This window comes from Meriones unguiculatus, chromosome 12 (genome assembly GCF_030254825.1).
Source record: "Meriones unguiculatus strain TT.TT164.6M chromosome 12, Bangor_MerUng_6.1, whole genome shotgun sequence".
NCBI lineage: Eukaryota > Metazoa > Chordata > Mammalia > Rodentia > Muridae > Meriones > Meriones unguiculatus.
In genome coordinates, this window is record NC_083360.1 from 16,521,021 (window position 1) to 16,543,330 (window position 22,310).

Sequence of the window (22,310 nt, forward strand, 5' to 3'; positions counted from 1 at the left end):
CAAGTGCCAGGCTGTTTCTCCATCCCCTTACATAATAGCGTTTTCTAAAGAAACAACTTGACTAATTTCCAAAGTGGCTGTACTAGTTCACACCCCCACCAACAGCATATTGGCGTTCCTCTTTCTGGGGCTAGAAAGATGTATTGAGGACATTTGCCATTCTTGTGGAGAGCCCAGTTTGATAACTAGAACCCACATGGTGTCTTACAGCTGTCCGTAACTTCTGTTCCAGGGGATACTCTCTAGGCATACAGGCAACAGGCATGCACATGGTGTAGCAATAAATAAATCATTATAAGAGAAAAGAATTCCCATTTTGCCATATCCATACCAGAATTTGTTGTCGTGGGTGTTACTGATGTTGGTCGTTCAGCATAGGGTGAGATAGAGTCTTAAATTAGTTTTATTTTTCATTTCACTGATGTTCAAGGATGCTGAACACGATTTAAATTGTGACCTATCTATTTGCATTCTCCTCTTTTAGGAATGTTCTGTTCCATTCCGTTGCCTATAGTTTAGAGCTATTTATGTTCTTATTTTTTAGGTCGAATTTTTTACTTATTTGTAAAATCCTGACACTTATCCTCTGTCAGATGAATAGCTGGCAAAAAGTTTTCTCACATTCTGTGAACTTTCTATTAATTTATTTCTCAGTTTCCTTTGCTGTACAGCTTTTTAGTTAAATGAGATGCCACTGTTGATTTGTGGTCCTATTTATGTAGCTACCAGACTTTACCTAGGCCTAGTTCAAGTTTGGTAAATAAATGAAAATGCCTGAAAAAAAGGCAAAGGTGTCTTTACTTCTACTCAGGACAGTACTTTAAATCTTAGCTAGGGCCTTAAGACAAGAGAAGAAATTAAAACAATATAAAGGAAAAAGAGAAATCAAGGCATCTCTATTTGCAGATGATATAAGTCTTAATATAAAAGACACCACTTTAAAAAAATCTTCTTTGGAGATGATAAATAATTCCAACAAGTGGCAGAATATAAAATTAACACACAACACTTAGCAACCTTCCTATAAACCAATGACAAATAGACTCTGAATTAAGTAGGGAAATAATCATTCATAGTAACCACGAAAGGTAAATTATCTGAAAATAATGAATGTTTGTTTGCATCTCATATCATTTATTTTGACAAGCACAACCATTGCACCCAACTGTTCCATCACCATCATTGGTTTCCAGCAAACTCATGAGAGCAACAGTTAAGAGATGGGTGCCTTCCATTTCTCCTGACCCTCTACTCTCTGTTGAGAGCCCTACCCTTCATGCATTCAGTAGATGGTTGGAGGGGTGGTCCATCTTTGTAGTAACAGCTACATTTCTGTACAATTCTAACTGACCTGTGGGACACCTGTGCATGTGATGTGAGGAACTGTGCAGACCCTGTTCTCTTGAGCCTCACTCCTTTGTATCTGCAGTCTGTAGCCAACAAGTAGGCTTCTGAATTCTTGTAAGAAGTGGACTGAGCTTTAACAGAGAAAATTCACTTCATCCTCTATTGCAAAGGTCTTGAAATAAGCAGTACTATCCTTTGAGGCACAAACACCTAGATACTCATATACCTCATTGTACTTATATGGACATAGGCCAAATGCACACACAGTATTAGATATTGCTTGAGGGCGGAACATTTCCTCTTGACAAATCTTTGTGCTCTATTATATTATACAAAGCCAAACAGGATTCATTTTTTCAAGTTCTGAAAACTGATATATTAAAAAAGAAGATATATTACATTATTGTATTCCAAAATTTCATTAAAGTTTATATCAATTCCCAGTAATATTGGTACAGAACTTTTTTTACACAAAGCATTTTTGATAAATTACTGTGCATATATAGTCACAGACTAAGGCACAGTAGCATAGCAGCATTCATCTAAACAGACTGCATTCATTGCTCAACAGACTCCCTAGTTACATATACTTCAAGGCCCCAGTTCTTCCAGAAAGCTACAGAGGGATAGTATTTGGCCAGTCCAGCAGACTTCCATGGTTTTACCTTCCTCAACATATCTGAACATTTTATTTGTAGAACTAGGGAAAAAAATGAACACCAACAAAAACACATTCTACCTCATTTAAACATAATTGTAGAGGTATTTTAGTTCAGAATGTAGCTGATCTGACAAGAGATCACATCCAAAGACCCCCCTAGGTCTGTGTGATTTGGCTGGACTACAAACACACCTCTAACACAGGAGACAAAAGCAAGCAGATCTGAGTTCAAGTTCAAGATCAAACTGATATAGAGCAAGTTACGGGTAAAGAAAAGCTTAGGTCCATGCATAGTGGTACACGCCTTTAATCCCAAACAATGAGGCTAAAGTTAGCTTGTAGAAGGAAGCACTTAAGTTGAAAATGTTGTCTAGGTGAGTGGCGGAAAATGTGAGGAATCTGAGAAAGATTTGACACCTAACTCACATGGGAAGAGAGAGAAAAGGGAAGCTACTTTAGGGGCAATACAGAGGGAGAGACAAAGGAGGCAGTTTTACTGGGACACTAATAGAGAGGTGGCTTGCAGAGAGAGAAATCAGGTGAAGACTGAATGAGACAGAGAATGAGAAGGAGCAAAGAGACTAGAGCAGATGAAATAAGTCAACAGGGAGAGGAGTTTGAGCCAGAACTGCAGAATTGAACCAACCATCCTAAATCTCAGAAAGAAGAAAGGGTGATCTTATTAAGCCGTAAGTCTCAAAGGTTAGAATGTTTGGAGGCTAGAGGCTTCCAGGACTAGGCCTAGTTTAGCAGACACAGGAAATACTTCTCCTAGAAAACAATTAAACTGGTGAATAAAAGTTCTCTTTACATGTAATCCTCACAGAAAATATAGCAAAGTCCTACATGGTATATACATGATATATGAAATGGAGGAGATATTTAGACAACAATTCTACATTTAAAACTGTTGCTTAATGTACAAACACAAATTTCAGGATCAATTGTAGCTGAATTCTATACATTTCAATCTGTTCTGCAAAAGTCCTAGAACTGTAAGAATTGCATTTATTCATAGGATGTTTAAGGAAAATCATGCAGAAATGCTTCCATCTAATATGGTAAAATCTGAGTAATGGAGACCACAACTGTCCATGTGAGCTTCCTTCCTGGAGGGACAAGTCCCTGTAATCGAGGAAATGATTTGTCATGTTTTTCTGTGTTGCTCATTCCACGTCCCAGGAAACAGGAATTAAGCTGAAGTCTCTCTCTGGTTTTCCTCTGCAGACAGCGTGGAAGATGAACTGGAGATGGCCACGGTCAGGCATCGGCCTGAAGCCCTGGAGCTGCTGGAAGCCCAGAGCAAATTCACCAAGAAAGAGATTCAGATTCTTTACAGAGGATTCAAGAATGTAAGGACTTTCCTTTTGATCTCACCTTTACCCAATTCTCAGAGGAGCATCAAAAGATGAGTGCAGGGGGGGGGCAGGGCATACTGTTCTCCAAGTGCCCAAAGCCTGTGTATCTTCTATTCTCATCTCTCCTGGATCTGAATACAGTCAATACCCACTGGGTCTTTGATTGACTTTTTCAATCAATTGACTGTTAGACAAGGATGGGTATTGAAAGGGGTTTTTTGTTTGTTTGTTTGTTTGTTTTGTTTTTTGTTTTTGTTTTTTTTTAATTAAATTCTTTTGTTGAGATTTGTTTTCTTCTTCAGGTGTAATGGGACAATAGTTTCTTTTTTTAACTATAAAGTAGTATATGTTTATAAAATGTTATTTGGGGCCACAGACAGAATTCAAAACACAAGGAAGATACATGTAAGTGGCAGCATCAGAATTCAGCAACAGGCTCTCTAGTTTCAGAGTCCAAGCAAAAAGAGGCTAGAAAAGAAAGCACAAAGAGATGCTTGGCATCCAATTATGGTCCTCGACCTTTCTTTGGTCAAATGAAACATCAGTGAAAGAATAACAGGAAGAACAAGAATGAAGTTGGAGGGATACAATGTGAAAAAGAATCTTGGTTTTTTGTTTTGTCACATCTTTCCTTATTCCCCACACCCTTCTCGTGTGTATGTGTGCGTTTGTGTGCATGTCTGTACATGCATGAGTAGTACGAGAGCTAAGGCTTGTATTTCTTTTCTGAGCTGCCTCCCAACTTGTTTCTTGAGACATGATCTAACTTGGGATTACAGACATGCTTCAGCACCTCTAACATTTTCCACATGGATTCTGGAGATCAAACCCAGGTTCCCAAGGTTTTAAGACAATTTACTGACTCAACTGTCTTCCCAGCCCAGACCTCTCTCTCCCTCTCTCTCTCTCTCTCTCTCTCTCTCTCTCTCTCTCTCTCTCTCTCTCTCTCTGTGTGTGTGTGTGTGTGTGTGTGTGTGTGTGTGTGTGTGTGTGTGTAAAATGGTGAGTGTGTGTGTAAAATGAGACTATGGTCCACTCTTTCACTAAAGCATTTCTACTATATACTGGTCCTTTGGGGGGAAAAAAGATATGGAATTGTGGGTAGAATTTGATAAACAATGGTAAATAACCTTAATTAATAAACCAGTATCTGCTATTTATAATTCCCTTTTGGGGCAGCCTAAATATATATCTCTGGACAAAGACTAGTAGGTTGGAGGATTAGAACTCCTCACTCTTCTCCAGTGTGTGGAATTTAAATTTGGATTCATCTAATAACTAGCTTATCAATTTTTCTTATATTACTTCTTTGTGCTCATTTCCTGTACTCATGTTGACAAATAATGCTCTCAATGATAAGGGGGGAAATATCCAGTGCTTGACTTACAGTTTGGAGCCTGTTAATTGACTCCATATCTGGTACTGGGAAAATCACTGTTTTATTATTTGTAGAAGACAAAACTGTATTCTGTCAAGTCAAACCTCAGCGACCCGCGGGTTATCACAGAGCATGGTTATCTGTGACCCTGATGTGCATGCGACCTCCTCTGCAGATGTTTCACCATCAAGAGAGGTGATAGCATGATCAAGCTAAAGGTCAATGTTACAGATCCTTCAAAAGGCAGAGAAAGCATGCTCCGTCTTTAAAGAGTTCATGGCCAGGGCAGTGTGAGAAAGCTCACTGTCATAAGTCCATTTGAAAATAGCTTCCTTTAAGTTATTGAGGGTTTGTATATCAAATCGCACATCAACCCAAGATATAGTGTGATCTTCTAAGCCAAAGGAGGTAGCTATACATGCTATCTTTGTTTCTTTCTGTTGTTTTGAGGTTTACACATACATTAACACTCACACATATGTTAAATATATATCATTTGAGATATATTAATTAATTTACTTTAATTTTAAGTAGATTAATATGTATATTAAAATCTAACATTTAGGTTCTGCATACAAGAAAAAGCAAAAGTGCCCAGGCTTGGGATACATTTCATTTTTTATGTCTGCAAAATTCTACTGTGTAGCATACATTCTCCTTATCCATTCACCTGCTGGTGGACAGCTGCTTTCATTCACTGAGTATTATGAATGGTATATCAGCAAGCATCAGTGTTCAGGTATCTCTGGGTTGACTCAGAGTCCTTTAGGTATATACTCAGGAATGGTTCTGGCTAGGCCATATGGTAAGTCTATTTTTTTTTTAAGAAACCTCAGTTAGTAATGATTTTAATAGTGACTGAAGAGGCTTTTATATTTGAATTAACAATGAGAGGGGTCCTATTTCCTCACAATCTTACCTGCATTTGTCATTAATTGTTTTCTTGATGATAACCGTTATGAATGAGGTGATACAGAGTATCAAAGTTCTAACATTTACTTCACTTGTGATTAAGGATGTGAAAAACACTTCATACATTTATTGTTTGTTCGTGGTTCTTCTTTGAGCTGCCTATTCAGTTCACTGAACCATTGATGGTTGAAAAGATTTTAAATATTTGTTATTGATTTTTTATAGTCTTCTATGTATTGTAGATTTCGTTCTTTTCTGAGGTATAACTGGTACCTAGTTGTCTTATTCTGTGATTTGCCATTTTACTCTGCTTGTAGTTTCCCTTGCTGCATAAAAACCTTCTTTCTTTAACACAAGTCGATTTATCAGTATTTTCTCTCTCATCCCTCTCTGAGTGTGTGTGTGTGTGTGTGTGTGTGTTGTGTCATTTTTGTGCGTGATGCATGCATATGAGTGCATGGATACTGATGCCCATGCATGTGCGCGCAGTGGCCAGGGCAGGGTGTTGCATGCTTTCCTCTGTCCCTACTACATTTCTGTATTAAGACATATTCTCTTATTGGACTGAAAATTTGCCATTTTTGGCTGTTAGGCCAATAAGCTCTTGAAATCTGCCAGTCTCCCCAACATCAGAATTACAAGCACTGAGGTCATGGGTGGTTGAGATTCAAGCTTAGGTCTTTATACTCACTGGCGCGTCTCCACAGCCTTCATTTGTCAGTTCTTTAGGACTGTTTCTTTTACCATTGATTCTTTTTCAGAACATTCTTGTCTATGCCTGTTCTAGCGGGACTATTAAAAAGTTTGATCTAATTTAAATTGAATGTCTTACAGGGTGAAAGATAAATGTCTAATTTCACACTTTGAGGTTTGGTCATTCCAGATTTGTTGCTGTTGTTACTGGTTTTAATAACAGTTTGTTAATTTTCTGAGAGTTTCCCACAATGGATTTTTATCACATCCACCCCCTCCAATTCTACTTAGATCTACTTTTCCCTCCCTATCCATTCAACTTCAAGTCCTCTTCATGATTTGTTTAACCTATTGATCAAATTTGTGCTTGCCTAAATAGTCTTGGTGGTGGAGCCTGCCTTTGATTGAGCCCAAATTTCTAGGCATTGCATCATTAAAGCAAAATGACGCTCTTTCCCTCAGCAGCTACCAAATAGGTCTTCAGTTAGGGGTGGAGCTTCATGTTTACTTCTGTTCTCTGTGGCAGGCTTTTGCTTAACATGAGCTTTCCCAGGCCTTGTACATGCTGCAAAAATCACATTGTGTCCATATGCCCAGCTATCCTCTTATGATTGGACAACACTGTTTTCATCGAGCCATTCCCCGCTTCTGGCTCTGATGCTCTTTCTCCCCTTTAACAAAGATCTCTGAGTCTTGGGGACAGGTGTTTGATATTGGTTCCCATTCAGAGGAGCCTCTTACCCTTTTCAAGCTGTTCAATAGGGAACCTCAGATTTTCTGATAAGGTTGGGGAGAATGTACTGGGCTGTTGATAGAGTGATCAGTTATTAGGAGCTGTTTTAATGTTATGCCCATTTACCAGAATATTAGTAATTGAATATCTGTTAGGGCCTGTTACCTATCTAGACACAGTTTTTTGGGCCTGTTGACAATGCCAGGTATGATTTCAATCTCATGGAGTATGCCTTAGATCCAACCAGGAGGTAGTCAGTTACTCCCATGACATTCAAGTAAGTACTGCACCAGTGTGCATATATTGTCAGGGCAATATTTGTAATTTGCAGGTTTTGCCAAGTTTGCGGATCAATTAACATGTTTAACCTGTGATAGTATGCAAAGCACCTTCCAAAACTATGAAAACTAGCCAGTAGGGATGAATCTTATGGGTGCGTATCAACTTGATTTTTCCACCTACTGTGACTCAAGTATGTGGTGTCTTTATCAATAGTGAATTAATATCAACTTCTAGAGGGTAACCAAGAGCACTGGTGATAGCTGGGCATCTATGGGAGCCTACTGTTTAATAACTCAAAACGTTCCGGTTGACCTGGTACTAGGGTTTCTACTATCCAGTTTTCTCAGGGGCAGCAGCAACAGCAGCAGCATTTTTTGAAGAAGGCTTTTTATTCAATATGTATCTTGGTAACTTTGTACACAGAATTGGTATCTGTGGGTGTGTAGTTTGAGTTATTGGTCTTGTATTCTATTCTGCTAATATACAAGCTATGTCTGTACTAGTAAGTACAGGCATTCTTGTAGAATCAAAGTAGTTTGTTTTAAGTATTTCCCAAGCCTACCATCGACAGTTCTACAGAAGGTATTGTTCTGTCGCATTTGCAGCTGTGTTTGACTTCTTATAGTTGTCTAATAGGGATGGATATTGCACACACACCACCTTGTGCCTGAATGGATTGGCCTTCTAAGTACTGCTTCAGAAAAGCTTCCTTATGCTTCAAAATTTTGACCATCTCTTATGACCCAAGCCTCTGTGTGGTTGGGGCCAAACAATAACATAAGAACATAGGTTCTTATCACTCCCATGGAAGACTAATTAAAAAGAATATTGAAATGTGTTTTACCAAGATACACAAACTAACACTCATGTGTCTGTTTGGTTTTTATACAACTATGCCAATATATCTGAGAAGAATGACCTAGAATAGATGTATAGAACCCCTGCACAGATGTAGCCCATGGCAGTTTAGTGTCCAAGTGGGTTCCATAGTAATGGGAAGAGGGACTGCCTCTGACATAATCTGATTGGCCTGCTCTTTGATCACCTCCCCCTGAGGGGGGAGCAGCCTTACCAGGCTACAGAAGATGACAATGCAGCCACACCTAATGAGATCTGATAGACTAAGATCAGAAGGAAGGAGAAGAGGACTTCCTCTATCAGTGGACTTGGGGAGGGGCATGCATGAAGAAGGGGGAAGGAGGGTGGGATTGGGAGGGGAGGAGGGAGGGCTTGTGGGGGGATACAAAGTGAATAAAGTGTAATTAATATAAGTTAAAAAAATTGGATACAAAAAAAAAAAAAAGAGAGGAAAGTGATCTGGACCATCATGTAGTTCTTCAGTAACGAAGTCCTAGGGATGAGGTCCTAGGGGTTCAGAGACAAAAAAGGAAAGAATAGGTGGGCCCAGGAGTTCTTCCACAAACTATGTCTTATGTCAAGCAAATTTATTAAGTACCTCATCGTATATACTGTGTGTGGCAGGGTGGGGACTGAGTCGGCCGAGTACAAGCGTACAATGAGACAAAGTAAGCTGCACAGGGAGAACACAATATCTCAAGGGCTTCAGAGACCAAGTATGCGTCAGCCTTGACACTGATAACTACATCCCTTTAGGGTATGAAAAAGGGGGGTTCAAGATCCAAGGCTAGAGCTCCCCAAAAAACTTGTCCACAGGCCATTACTGACTCAGTTAAACACATTCCTTTTTTTATAGAAGGCACTGTGTTATTTCTCCATAAGTCAGGACCTCAGGAAAAAAAAAAATCTCCCAAGGCCCTGGCTCCAGGCTATTACAGGCTTAGACAGGGAGCTATGTTCCTTTTTCATACATCAGAGCCTTTGTGAATGCCTTGCTCCCAAAAAGAAGGGATTTGGGGGCACACAGTATCTGATATTTTACCCTGTGGTCTCTGACTATATTGTTCATGGCTTATAGTGAGGCAGAACATCTGATTAGAAGAACACAGTAGATCCAAGCTGCTCACTTCATGCCACGCAGAAAACAGTGAGAAGCAGGCAGGGGTAGGGACAGACACACCTTTCAAAGCAGCCTCCCCTTCACCAGCAGTATTGGGGGATTGGTCTAATACTTATATTTTGATGCTAATTACTGACCCTCAAGATCTGGTTACTGCCCTATTCTTCCTGTGTAAACCTTTATTTTATTATCCCTGATTTGTTAATTTAAAAGGCCTCTTCCTGGTGAGGGCAGAAGGAGGTAAGTGTGGCTAAGGTTTCCACACGTTGAGGACAAGAGACTCACTGGAAGGAGACAGGAAGACAGAAAGAGAGGAGGAAGAAGAAAACCACAGTGGGTTAGCGTGGACAAAAAACCGTATGGGCTGGGAAGTGGAATTCCAAAAATGGCGTGGAATGGTACAGTTGAAGAATATAAGCAAGTATTTATGGAATTATGCATGGGAGATAAGTAAGACAAGAACAGTTAAGGCAGATGACGTTGGATTGGGGGTGAGGACATGGATGATGAGGTTATTGATATAGTATAGGTGAAATTATCTGCACAGACCAAGATGTTAGGTGTTATAAGGGAATTATTGTGTCTTATTGAGTGGAATAGCAGGTTAAGTAATACCCCTAATATAATTATAGAGTGAATAAAAAATATTTTGGTCACCATATACCCAAAAGATGCCACACCATTCTATCCATTCCATAAGGACATTTACTCAACCATGTTTGTAGCAGCTATTAGCCAGAATCTGGAAACAACCTAGATTCCCCTCAATGGAGGAATGGGTACAGAAAGTGTAGTACATTACACAATCGAATACTACTCAGCAATTAAAAACAAGGAAATCATGAAATTTGCAGGCAAATGGTGGGAACTAGAAAAGATTATCCTGAGTAAGGAAGCCCAGAAACAGAAGGACAGATACAGTATATACTCACTTATAAGTGGATGTTAGCCATATAATATAAGATAAACATACTAAAATCTATAGTCCTAAAGAAGCTAAATAACAAGGAGGACACTAAGGAAGATACTTAATCCTCATTCATAAGGGCGAACAGGATAGACTTCAGAAGTAGGAGAAGACAGGGAACAGGACAGGATCCTTCCACGGAGGACCTCTGAAAGACTCTACCTATGAGGGCATAGAAGGAGATACTGAGACTCATAGCCAAACTTTGGGCAGAGTGCTGGAAACGTTATGAAAGAAGAAGGAAATAGAAAGTCCTGGAAGGGACAGGAACTACATGGGAGAATAGAGCCAAAAATCCTGGGCCCAAGGAAGCCTTCAGAGACCATAACTCCAACCAAGACCTTGAATTGAGAGGACCTTGAATCCTTCTTCAGAGGGAGCCCATAGACTTCTCAGTTTCCAAGTGGGTTTCCTAGTAAGGGGTATAAGGGCTGTCTCTGACATGAACTCAGTGGCTGGCTCTTTGATATCCTCCTCTTGTGGGGTGCAGCCTTGCTAGGCAACAGAGGAAGATGATGCCGTCAGTCCTGATGAGACCTGATAGGCTAGGATCAGATGGAAGTGGAGGAGGACCTCCCCTACCAGGGGACTAGGGGAGGGGCATAAGGGAGGAGAGGGAAAGTGGGTGGGACTGAGAAGGGGCTACAATGTGAATATATTGTAATGAATTAAATTAAATTAAAAACATTTAGGTCAGTATTATTTATTGTCAGCTGCACATTGGTTTACTTCTACCAACCAGCATTCTCTTCTAATAGTGTATTCAAGACGAGTTTATCAATGGATAAATTCATCACATTCATGAGCCAATCACATTTGAGAAGTTAACGTGGGCTCAAGCATTCAACAAGGGACTCTCAATGGAAGACGATATTTACAAACCAAAATACCACATATCTATGAAGGCTTTGATGAGCAGGTAAGAGCTTTCCTAGCCACACCTTCCTCTGTACATGTGTCAGGGAGAAGTCATTTCAATGACAGTAGAAAACACTAATGGCGAACTACAGATGGGAACGGTGTAAGAAATGTCCAGCACTACCCAAAAGTCAAGATGAGAGAAGGTTACTCATAGAATAAAACTCTAGATATGTTCATTTCTAAGTCATAGAAATGTCTCATTTTTTTTTTCACAAAAGTCTCATAATAAACCTTTTTAAAACAGCAGATGGTACCATTATATTTAAGAATGGTTGTGTAAAAAGGCCTCCTTAATCTGAGCACTAGCCTCCCTGGGTGCCTTGGCTGCTGTTATGTTTTTATTCTCTTGTCACCACTGCAGGTCTCTCCATATGAGGTCTAGATGCCTTTCATCCCATTTCTTTGTAAATTGGAATCAAAATTACGACCATCATTAACCTTTGCAGCCAGCAACTCTGCAGCATGCCTTTCACAAGTGGCACTTCACAATAAATTGCCTGACGTTCTTTTACTTATTTATTTATTTTCTCTCTTACATGTTCTCTCTTTTCCACTACCACCCTGACTCTGTTCATATCCCAGCATTATATCCTTGTCCCCATTTCTGTTTCTTCATTTGCTTCTCTCGCTTCAATTTTTATCTTATCTTTTTCCCTAATTCATTTTTTTTCTTTTCTCAGCCTTTCTTATTCTATATTTATCTTTATTCTCTTCTTTGTCCTATCTTTCATGACTGATGCAACATGAGATAAGCTTTCATCAGATCTAAATGTACCCAAAACAGATTTCATATACTGCTTTCAAAGAAAGAACATCAGTTTGCTCAAAGTAATAGAAAATCAAACAACAATAACCTTTTGATTTTTTTTGTAACTCTAGTGGAATGTACAACTCTAACAGATGTGCCCTAAATCATAGCAAGGTAGACACAGTAGAAGGTCAGAGAGGCTCAAAAGTTATTGGATGGCAGCACTCAGAACCAGTTTCCACCAGAGAAAGCAACCAACTTTCCTTGCTTCCCGAATATTAATTATCTTAAGCCCTCAAGCTCAAAAATCCATTTCCCTGGACACAGTGCTAAGACACATTTTTAATGAAACCTTTAAGACTCTCCATATTTTGATTGAAAGGATAAGCCATTTATCCACATCCAAAATAGTCAGACTTGTCTGAAAGTGGCTCAACTTGGTAGTCACCCCTGCAAATCAAGTTTACCATGAAAACATATTTCTTCATGTGCAGTGCACCTGAGCATTCTTTCTCATTGTCAGTATACATTGTGAATACAAACAGAGAACAGGAGGAGGGGAAGGTAAAGTGTGGGCTTCTTGTCTTCTCACTCTAAGAGACTAATCGAGTCTCCCACATATTCCTGTTTCTCTTGCCACATGCTGAGTCTTCAAAGGCCAGCACCTGATGGCATGGAGATGGAAAGAGCACGATGGAGGTTTTTACTGCCATTACTGTGTCATGGAACAACCTGCCAAGCCCCAGCCTGAAAGATCGTGACTTAGTTGTTCTGAAAGGAGTGGGGTGGAAGCATATATTTTCATTTTTTTTAATAATGAAAAAGGTGCTGTTACTGTTGCTCTGGGGAGCACACTTTGAGTGTCATTGCTATCATTTAGACATTTGTTTGGGGAGCATTCACATTCAGGGCTGTGGTTTAGCTGTTTGGGCAGCTCCTTCAGCCTCAGTGAACTGTTTGCCTTTGTCTTTATGAACTAGGATGAGGATTACAGCATTAAATTTATTTTGGAACTAAGCATAAAATTAAAAGGAAAAAAATGAAATGTATAGTGCATCCCCACATAGTCAGCTCTTTTATGCTCTGTCCACGTGAGGTGTGCGGTACTCAGGCATGCTCTCCCAGGCAGAACTCCCAGGCAGTCTTTTGAGTATTCAACTTTATAATTATTCATGAGGATGGATGCAGCAGAAAAAAAAACACAAAATATTATCCACTGAGCAGCAATCTTAAATTTCATCGCATATTGTAATCATCTGGGGAACTTTAAAACTTACGAATTATTGGGTTCTGTGCCTGGCAATTTTGATGTAAATGCTCTGGAAGGGGGGAGGGTGCTTGAACATCAGGATTTAGACAGTATTTTGTAATTATGATGTTCAGGCAAAACTGAGAACCACAGAAAAAAAAAATAAGAATGTAAAACATTCTGCAATCGTATAAAAGCATGTTGACCTAACTCTGATGAGCCCTAAAATGTTTATTATCAGTGTTTCCAAGAATCATGCTGGAATCCCACAGGGTATCCATTGAGAGAGAGAGAGAGAGAGAGAGAGAGAGAGAGAGAGAGAGAGAGAGAGAGAGTTTAATGTCTAGATATGTTGAAGAAAATACCAGGATTTGTTGATTTTGGTACTGTTCATTCTGAGGATAGATTATGCTGAGAAATTTTTTGTTTGTTTTAAATGCTCAAATTCCTACATTAAAAATTACATGTACTATACAGAAAGCCATTTTGATTTTAAACTGTAATAGGTTTAAAGTTTCAATATGATCCTATCTCCTTGATATTTCTTTTTCATTAATTCATAATTTACAGCCTACTTCTCCTTTTTTCTGTTTTTATTACTTTTTATCTTTTTGCTTTGCTTCGTTTCCAATACACCAGACCCATAGTTTCCCCTCCCTCTATCCCTTTCATTGAGTCCACCCTACTTCCACTTCTCCCCAGATGCACTCCTCCATTTCTCTTCAGAAAAGAGGAGGCCTCCCAGAAATATCCATTGAACAAAGCTCAGTTAGGCAGCCAGTACGAGGAAAAGGTCTCAAGAGCAGAAAAAAAATAATCAGAAACATTGCCAATGTCACTGTTAGGGGTCCAACAAAAATATCAAGCTAACAACTACAGTGTATATGCAGAGGACCTAGCATGGAACTTTGCAAGCACTCTGATTACTGCTTAGCTCTCTGTGAGCCCCTCTGAGCCCTGTTCAGCTGATTCTTCTGAACTTGTTCTCCTGGTGTCTTTGACCCCTCTGGGTCCTACAATCCTTCCTCCCTAATTTTTTTGGTGTTCCCTGAGCTCCAAAGGGAAGGGGCAAATGAACAGCTTAAATCTGGTGCTCTCTCTGACTGCTGTTTAGCTGTTGGCCTCTGCATCTGCTCCAATCAGCTTCCAGCAGAAGCCTTTCTAATGACAAGTGGGCTAGGCATTGATCTATGAAGATAAAAGGATATCCATAGGATAATTTTATTGATTTTTTTTTTCCATCATGGGTCTCCAGGTTATCCAGCAGCCATTTCCTGATGATCCAGGCAGCATTGGGCATGGAATCCCTCTGGTGGTGTGGGCCTCAAATTAGACCAGCCATGGGTTGTGCAGTCCCACAAGAACTGTGCCTCCATTGCTCCAGCACCTCTTGCAGGCAGGACAGGTTGTAAATCAAAGGTTTTGTGGCTGAGGTGGTGTCCCTGTCCCACCTTTGGAAGCCTACAGAAGACGGTAGCTAGTTCAGGCTCTGAATCCTCCATCACTAGGGGTCCTCGCTATGGTCACTCTCATAGAATGCTGAAAGTTTCTACCAGACTAGGTTTCCACATTACCACCCCAAATACCCTCCGTGTGCTGTCATTTCTTCCAGGACTCTCTCCCTTCATCCACCTCTTCTTCTCTCTGCCTGACCCCTCCCATTCCTATTTGTCATTGACTTATCAGCTGACACCTACTTACAAGTGAGTACTTACCATGTTTGCCTTTTGAGGTCTGGGTTACATCACTGAGGATTATGTTTTCTAGATCCATCTATTTGCCTGAATATGTCATAATGTCATTTTTTAGCAGCTGGATTTCCTGTTTATCAAAGCATAAGATGAAATATGTACAAAGATTTCAGTCTGTTTTAGTCCCTTGGTTCCCTCTTCTCTTGGATCTCTGCCTGCTTTGTTTTCATCAAGTCCTTTAAAATCTTATAGGTCAAAGTATTCAGTAGATTCAAATATATTTTAAGGTATAACTTTAATATTATTAATATACTTTTACTTAAAATTATTGAACTAATATACATATTTAACTAAAATGTTATGTATTTGCATTCTATTTGAATTGATGCATAACAATTGCAGCTTACTTTGTAGTTTAGAAACACATCATTCACTCTGCCAGATTTGAGCCTCAGGAGTCCAGCAGCTACTTGGCAGTGGTCTCTGATGAGAATCCTTCAGGGCCACAGGATTGCATTGTTTCGTTTGCTTTCTTTTCTGCATCATGGAACTACTTCCAAGCTCCATGGTTGCTGGCTGAGTTAAATCTCATGGTTGTAACTTGGGATCTGTCCCTTGTAATTCATCATGTAAGGCCACACAGCTTCTAGCAGTTTCTACACACCCTTGCCAAATGCACCTTCATAGACCCATTTCTGCCATGTCTGATCACTCCTTTAGGTCCAGCAAAGAAAGACATTTGACCCTTAAAGCACAGTCATTCCTAATGCGGCATAATCCAAGTATCTTGCATATCATGCCATCACCTTTGTGTACTTCTGCACTCAGCATGAGGAGACTCAAACAAAAGTGCTGCCTTGGGGTCAACAGTGAGCATGTCATCTTAGTGAGATTTGTGAGCAAGCAGGAGCAGCAGTACCTGCTGAGCAAAGCTTGAATTCTATCTGGAGGTACACCAAATACAGTACTGAGGCTCACCATTTTGTCTCTGTAATTCACTTATTTCCTTAGGGAGAAAATAAAAGACAGCCACCAGGTTTTTTTTTTTGTTTTGTTTTGTTTTGTTTTGTTTTTTACTTTCTTGATTACTACACAAATTTTATTTGATATTGTGATATTGTGGCCAAAGGAGACAATGGGACTTGAGAGTTCTTTATGTACACCATCCCTGCATGAAGAACTTGATGATTCCTGCACTAAGACTCTTTAAATAGATGATGGTGAAATTATAGGGCTCTACGTCTTTGACAAAGTGCATTTGCATAAAAAGTACCGAGTCTCACTTGTGGCATGAAGGCAAGAAGGGGAGGTTAGCAGAAGCATGAGGAGGAAGACACAGTGGTAAGGATAGAGACACACTGCTGATTGAAGAGGGCAATTGGTGTTGTCATGACTCCTCAGTGACTCTTGAGAAAGGCCTTTATGGGCTCATTGTGCGATCTTCAGAAAGTCATTTCACAGGGTGGTTTCTGTCTTCCTGTCAGTGCATTAGTCATTACAGTGTTCTCTTCCAAGGGGAACATTGAAGGAGGTGGGTAACTGGTTTCGTTCATCTCTTGAAAAACTCAGAGAAAAGTCAAAAAAGCACAGTATTACTGAGGTAATTTAGTAGGTAAGCAAAGAGCACAGGTAAAATGTTACTTCTGACACCACAGCAGAATTTTCTGTCAGACTTCCATGAAGCAGAATTTCTGGGAGAGGATAGTGTATATTTCTGAACAGAGGTTCACGCAGGTGCTTTTGCACAGGTGCTTTCCTGATCCAAACCTTCAGCGGTCATGGTCGTCCTCTCTGGTATGGCTCAGCTCCTGTATACATTGCCTCATATTACAGGAAGCTTTTCAAATTGACTTTCAGAACTCTGATGCATGTTGGCTCAGGATGCCAATGTGTAGATGTCTAGGATGAATGCGAATTCATGTTGCAGAGCATCTTCAACTTTGAGTGTTGACCATAGACCTTATAGCTGTTCAGTTATTTCCTCACATTGTTCTAAATTCCTAATGAAGACTGTGTGGTCTCATCTTGAAATCTGTTTGCTGGACCAGAGCTAATGTTCGGGGTATTCTAGAGTATTTATATTCCTCTTGGTTCACTTTTCTTCTTATTTTAAACTAATAAAATGTCATATTAAGTATGTGGGAACATGTGGAGGAATATAAATAAAAGTACCTGTCTTAGCAACATAAAGTTATCATCACGCCTTGATAGTGGCAGCCACCTCTAACCACTCAATTTGTTTTTTTTTTATTTTTGAAAACTTGTTTTTTTCTTCTTTTTTTTTTTTCATTTATATACAGCACACACACAAGTATATAACACTATTAAGGCTCAAACTCAGGGTGTTGCAAAGGCTGGGCCAGTATTCAATTAGCAAGCAACACCTTCAATCCTATACATTCTCTAATGTGAACAAATCCACCCTCTGTGCGTGTGCACCCACATAGGAATCGCACACACATTAACACAATATATATATATATATATATATATATATATATGTATATATATATGCTCATTACATCTATATATCTATCACCTATTATCTGTCTATCCATATATCAGTCTGACATTGCTGTGGCTTCAGAGCTTCTTTTATCTATACATCATATTCCAATAGTTACAAGAAAGAGATGGGCAGAGTAGCATTCCTCAAATGATAGTTCCCACTTGTCATTTGTTTTATAGAAGATTAGCCATTGCAGCTGACCACGAACTTTAACGGCTTAAGTCAACAATATTTATTCATGTTTTACCTGCCAGTCTCCTGTAGGCCATTGGGGAACTAAGTAAGTGTTCTGCTGTCCAAGTTTCCCGAGGACATTCCTTTTCTCTAGTAGTTTCATCTTGCCTATGAAGTCATCACTTGCTGTTAGGCCATCTGCAACTGACTCACAATTGAGAGAAAAGAACTCAAGGCAGATGCCCTGGACGCTTGATGAGTACGCATCCTTCCACTTCCACTCCACTCACTGGCATTCAGAACCATGGTTTCATTCAGACCCCTGAGGGCAAGGAAGAGGAAAGTTATAGTCTCCCTCTGTGCACATGAAGAAAATGAATTCCTCTTTTCTCCAAGGGAAAAATGCCATTTGAGAAAAATATGTCAAGACTTCCAAACTTATATACGGTTTTGATAATTTAGATGATTTTTCTAAGAGAAATTATGGGGCTTAGCAAGGTTTCATTTATAGTTATACTTTTATAATATCAAAATAGAAAAAAAATTCACAATGCGAGAAAGCATGCAGAGCAATATCACGAGGAAACTCAGCGCAAGCAACTGAGAGTCCATACATAATCACGGGAGATACGCTTAATTCTTGCAGGTGTGAGTCACAGTAACACTTGTGAAACGTTGTCTAGCAAGGATGCTCATTAGACATTCAGTACCAAGCAAACCCAAATTCCGGAATTCAGGAAGCAAGCAGGTGTTCAACATAAACTTTATCCTTTGCACAAACAGTTTTGTCCTCATGAACTACTCATAAGAAATGCTTGAAATTCTGAAAATTGCACTTTTCACATAATAACCAAGGACAACCTTTACAAGACAAGCAGGCCTTCGCGATGGCAGTAGTGTCCAGTCTGCTATGCTAATTTCTTCTGCAGAAAAGTTTGCCTATTGAAAATAAACATTTTAAGATAACTAGATTCTTGTTCAGGACTACTTTGTGGGAAGACACACCATCTCTTTGGGCTTCTTCATCTAACTGTATAAAATTGTAGGAATAGCAACTCACAGATTCTTTGTAAAAAAAAAATGAATATGGAACAAAAAATATAGACCAGTGTCATAATAATACTCAAACTGTGGCTGCTATTATTATTACTATTACTGTCATCATCATTAGCACCATTGTAACCACTCCGCTAGTTTGAATTATTTCTCTCAAAAAGCTCTTCCTATAGGTATCTTTGCTTCACACTCAAAATTAGATTTACATTTCATATAACAACTCCTCCACCCTAAAATATTACAAGACACAAATCCATTTGCCTAAAGACAAATGTAGACGTTATATACTCTATTTTGGTGGCTTTCATTTTGCCTTTTGAATTCTACACTGGAGAAACCAGTGTAGCTTTTCTCATAATTATTTTTCTCTGGGAAAAAAAAAGGACAACAGGAAGGCTCAGCAGGTAAAGGCCCTTGCTACACAAGGCTAGTGAATTAAGCTCCATCTCTGGATCCTGTACACAAGGACAGGAAGAAAAAATGACTCTATAAAGAAGTCCTCTAACTGTCACACTCCATGGTATGGATGCCCAAATGTTTATCACACACACACACACACACACACACACACACACACACACAGAGAGAGAGAGAGAGAGATACCTGCCATACATAATTTCTTAATCAAAATAGACAACTTATTTTTTGATATTTTTAATCTGTGGCATAGCACATCAGTGTATGTAAGTAACCTTTAAGAAAAATTAAAGGCACACTTTATTATTTTTTTATTTGTTTAATTAAATTTTTATTTTTTATATTAATTACAGTTTACTTACTTGTATCCCAGCTGTAGCCCCCTCCTTCATTCCCTCCAAATCCCACTCTCCCTCCCTCCTCTCCTCCCATTTCCCCTCTCCAAGTCCACTGATAGGGAGCTCCTCCTCACCTTCCATCTGACCCTAGCTTATCAGGTCTCATCAGGACTGGCTGCATTGTCCTCCTCTATGGCCTCCTTAAGGGGTGGGGAGTGGGGGTCAAAGAGCCAGCCATTGAGTTAATGTCAGAGACAGTCCATGTTCCCCTTAGTAGAGAAAACCACCTGGATACTGAGCTGCCATGGGCAACATCTGAGCAGGGGTTCTAGGTTATCTCCATGAATGGGCCTTGGTTGGAATATCAATCTCAGAAAAAAACCCTCTGCCCAGTTTTTTTTTCTTCTGTTGCTCTCCTTGTGAAGCTCCTGTCCTCTCCAGACCCTACTATTCCCCCCTTCTTTAATAGGATTCCCTGAACTCTGCCCAAAATTTGGTTATGAGTCTCAGCATCTGCTCTGATACACTGCTGGGTAGAGTCTTTCAGAATCCATCTGTGGTAGACTCCTGTCCTGTTTTCTTCTTTTTCAAATGTCCATCCCATTGTCTTTCTGGGTGAGAATTGACCATCTTACCCAAGGTCCTCGTGTTGCTTAGCTTCTTTAAGTGTACAGATTTTAGTATATCTATCCTATATTATAGATCTAGTATCCACTTATAAGTGAGTATGTACTATGTGTGTTTTTCTGCTTCTGGGATACCTCACTCAGGATGATCTTTTCTAGATCCCACCATTTGCCTGCAAATTTCATAATTTAAAGACACCTCTAGATTTAAAGCAAAAATAACCAAAAACATTTCCAAAGATGTCAAGCTGAGTCATTTCTCTAAAACAATCCTGCAAGTAAGATAATGTTTTAATTTTCGTTTCTGTCACATTTGCTTTGGGTCAGATTGATATGTTAGTCTTGCTCTACCAGGACTTCATGAAGAGACACAGTTTCTTCCTATGCAGTATCCTGCTGTCCAATGAAAAGTGCAGTTCACCAATGTATTATATAAACTATTTTACAGCCATGTTCCAAAGCAGAGGTAAGTTAAGAAGCAGCAGAATGAAGAAATTAAAATGACATTTTCATACCAAGATAATGCGATTTAATTTGCATCAATACCTCAAAGTTAGTCATATAAAGCTTGTAATCTAACTGAACAAAAGTATATGTATGCAGAAGGACGAGCTAAATTGCTTCAAGTCTGAGGGTAACAGCCAACTGATATCACAAACTCATATATCACTTGAAGGACAAACATTTAAAACAATAAATTGCTGTTTTAATGGATGCTTTGGGTCTTCTCTTTTCCTTAGCACTCGGTTCTAGAACTGAAAGTACAGTAACTTTAAAAGAAGCTTCTTCCAATGAGGCTGCAACACAAGCTGTCCAGTGAGTCCAACACACACAGCGCAGATCTGAAACACAGAGCAGCAGGGAGACTGTTGTGTGAATCAACCTCGTTTAAAAAGGCTGTTGACACAAATTGTCGTCAATGGAGCTCAACACACACAGTAGCGATCCCAAACCTGGATCATCACGTAGACTGCTGTGTAAATCGGCAGCAACAGGATTTATCTTTCTCATTCTGTTTCTTAAAAGGTGATTGGTTCACAAAGGATGTATTGCTAGGAGCCTAATAGATTATTTTTCTTTTTTTTTAATTTATTTACCTTTATGTGCATTTGACACACACACACACACACACACACACACACACACATACACACACACACACACACACGTATGTGGTTGCTGGGAATTGAACCAGTGTTCTCTAGAAGAGCAACCAATGCTCTTAACCTCTCAGCCATTTCTCCATCCCCTAATAAATTATTTTTCAAATTCAGCACACATGACTTAAAAAACATGCTGTGCAACTACATATTTTGTGGCTAAAACTAAAAACAAACGTAGGGCACTATTTGTCATTGCAAGTTCCTGGCAAAGAACCACTCCAGAAAATAAATGATGATTTTCCATTTTTTATAATCTCCACCTAAATGTGTTCATTAATATAAGACTAACTGGCAATTATTCCAAAGATCCTGACAGGTAATCACATTTCCATTAAAATAAGTTGTCAAAACTTCATGAGTCTGCATAACGCTACATTTGGTTTGAGTGCCCAAGACTGTAAATCATCATGACTATGTATTGACTAATTTAATTTGATAAAAATACAGGGAAAGAAAATGTAAAAGAATTGGTTCATTACAAAAGAAAATGAAAAAGAATGGGTTATTCCCTTACCTCTGCACTTTATAATTAATTATATTTAACCTGCAATATTTCTATTCTAGCAGAATTTTTAATTGAGTCAACATTTCTCACCTCAAGCTTCCTCTAGTTTTAAACATTTCCCACAAGCGTGTTGTATGCACTAACGCTTTATTGAGTAGTTAACATGCTTCAATGACTTCATCACTCTTGAGTATATATAATGAAAAAAATGGTTGACCCACAGGTAAGGAAGTCCAGTGGAAGAAGCGAAAATTAATATACAAATACAAGCAAAACTCTATGAGGGAAACCTAGAAAGTATATGTTAAATTGACAAGGACATGGTGCTGGTTTTTGGTCAAATGCTAGTTCAGTTGTTACTATGAGTGTCTTTTTTTTTTTTGGGGGGGAGGGGGATATGTGTAATTATCATCTGTGGTAAACTCACTTATATTTAGGAATATATGTGTTTAAACAAATACATATATGCATGCAATAATAACCGATGAAAAAAGAGGCCATGGGTTTGAAGGAGAGTGGGGAGAGGCATATGTGAGGGTTTGGTGGGAGGAAAGAGAAAAACTATTGTTATTAAAATAGAGTCTATATGTCACCAGATATCTTT

General features: G+C 39.2%; 1 protein-coding gene across 6 annotated transcripts in view; it reads left to right on the forward strand.

Moving 5' to 3' along the window:
• Kcnip4 (potassium voltage-gated channel interacting protein 4) overlaps positions 1 to 22,310 on the forward strand; it is a 1,134,333-nt gene that overhangs the window by 1,021,746 nt on the left and 90,277 nt on the right. For 5 of the 6 annotated variants that reach the window (XM_060365337.1, XM_060365336.1, XM_060365335.1 and 2 more), the window contains exon 2: positions 3,236 to 3,360. In XM_060365337.1, coding sequence (XP_060221320.1) covers positions 3,236 to 3,360 — 125 coding nt within the window. The remainder of the gene's footprint in view (positions 1 to 3,235; positions 3,361 to 22,310) is intronic. The other variant, XM_060365333.1, reaches the window with a different exon arrangement.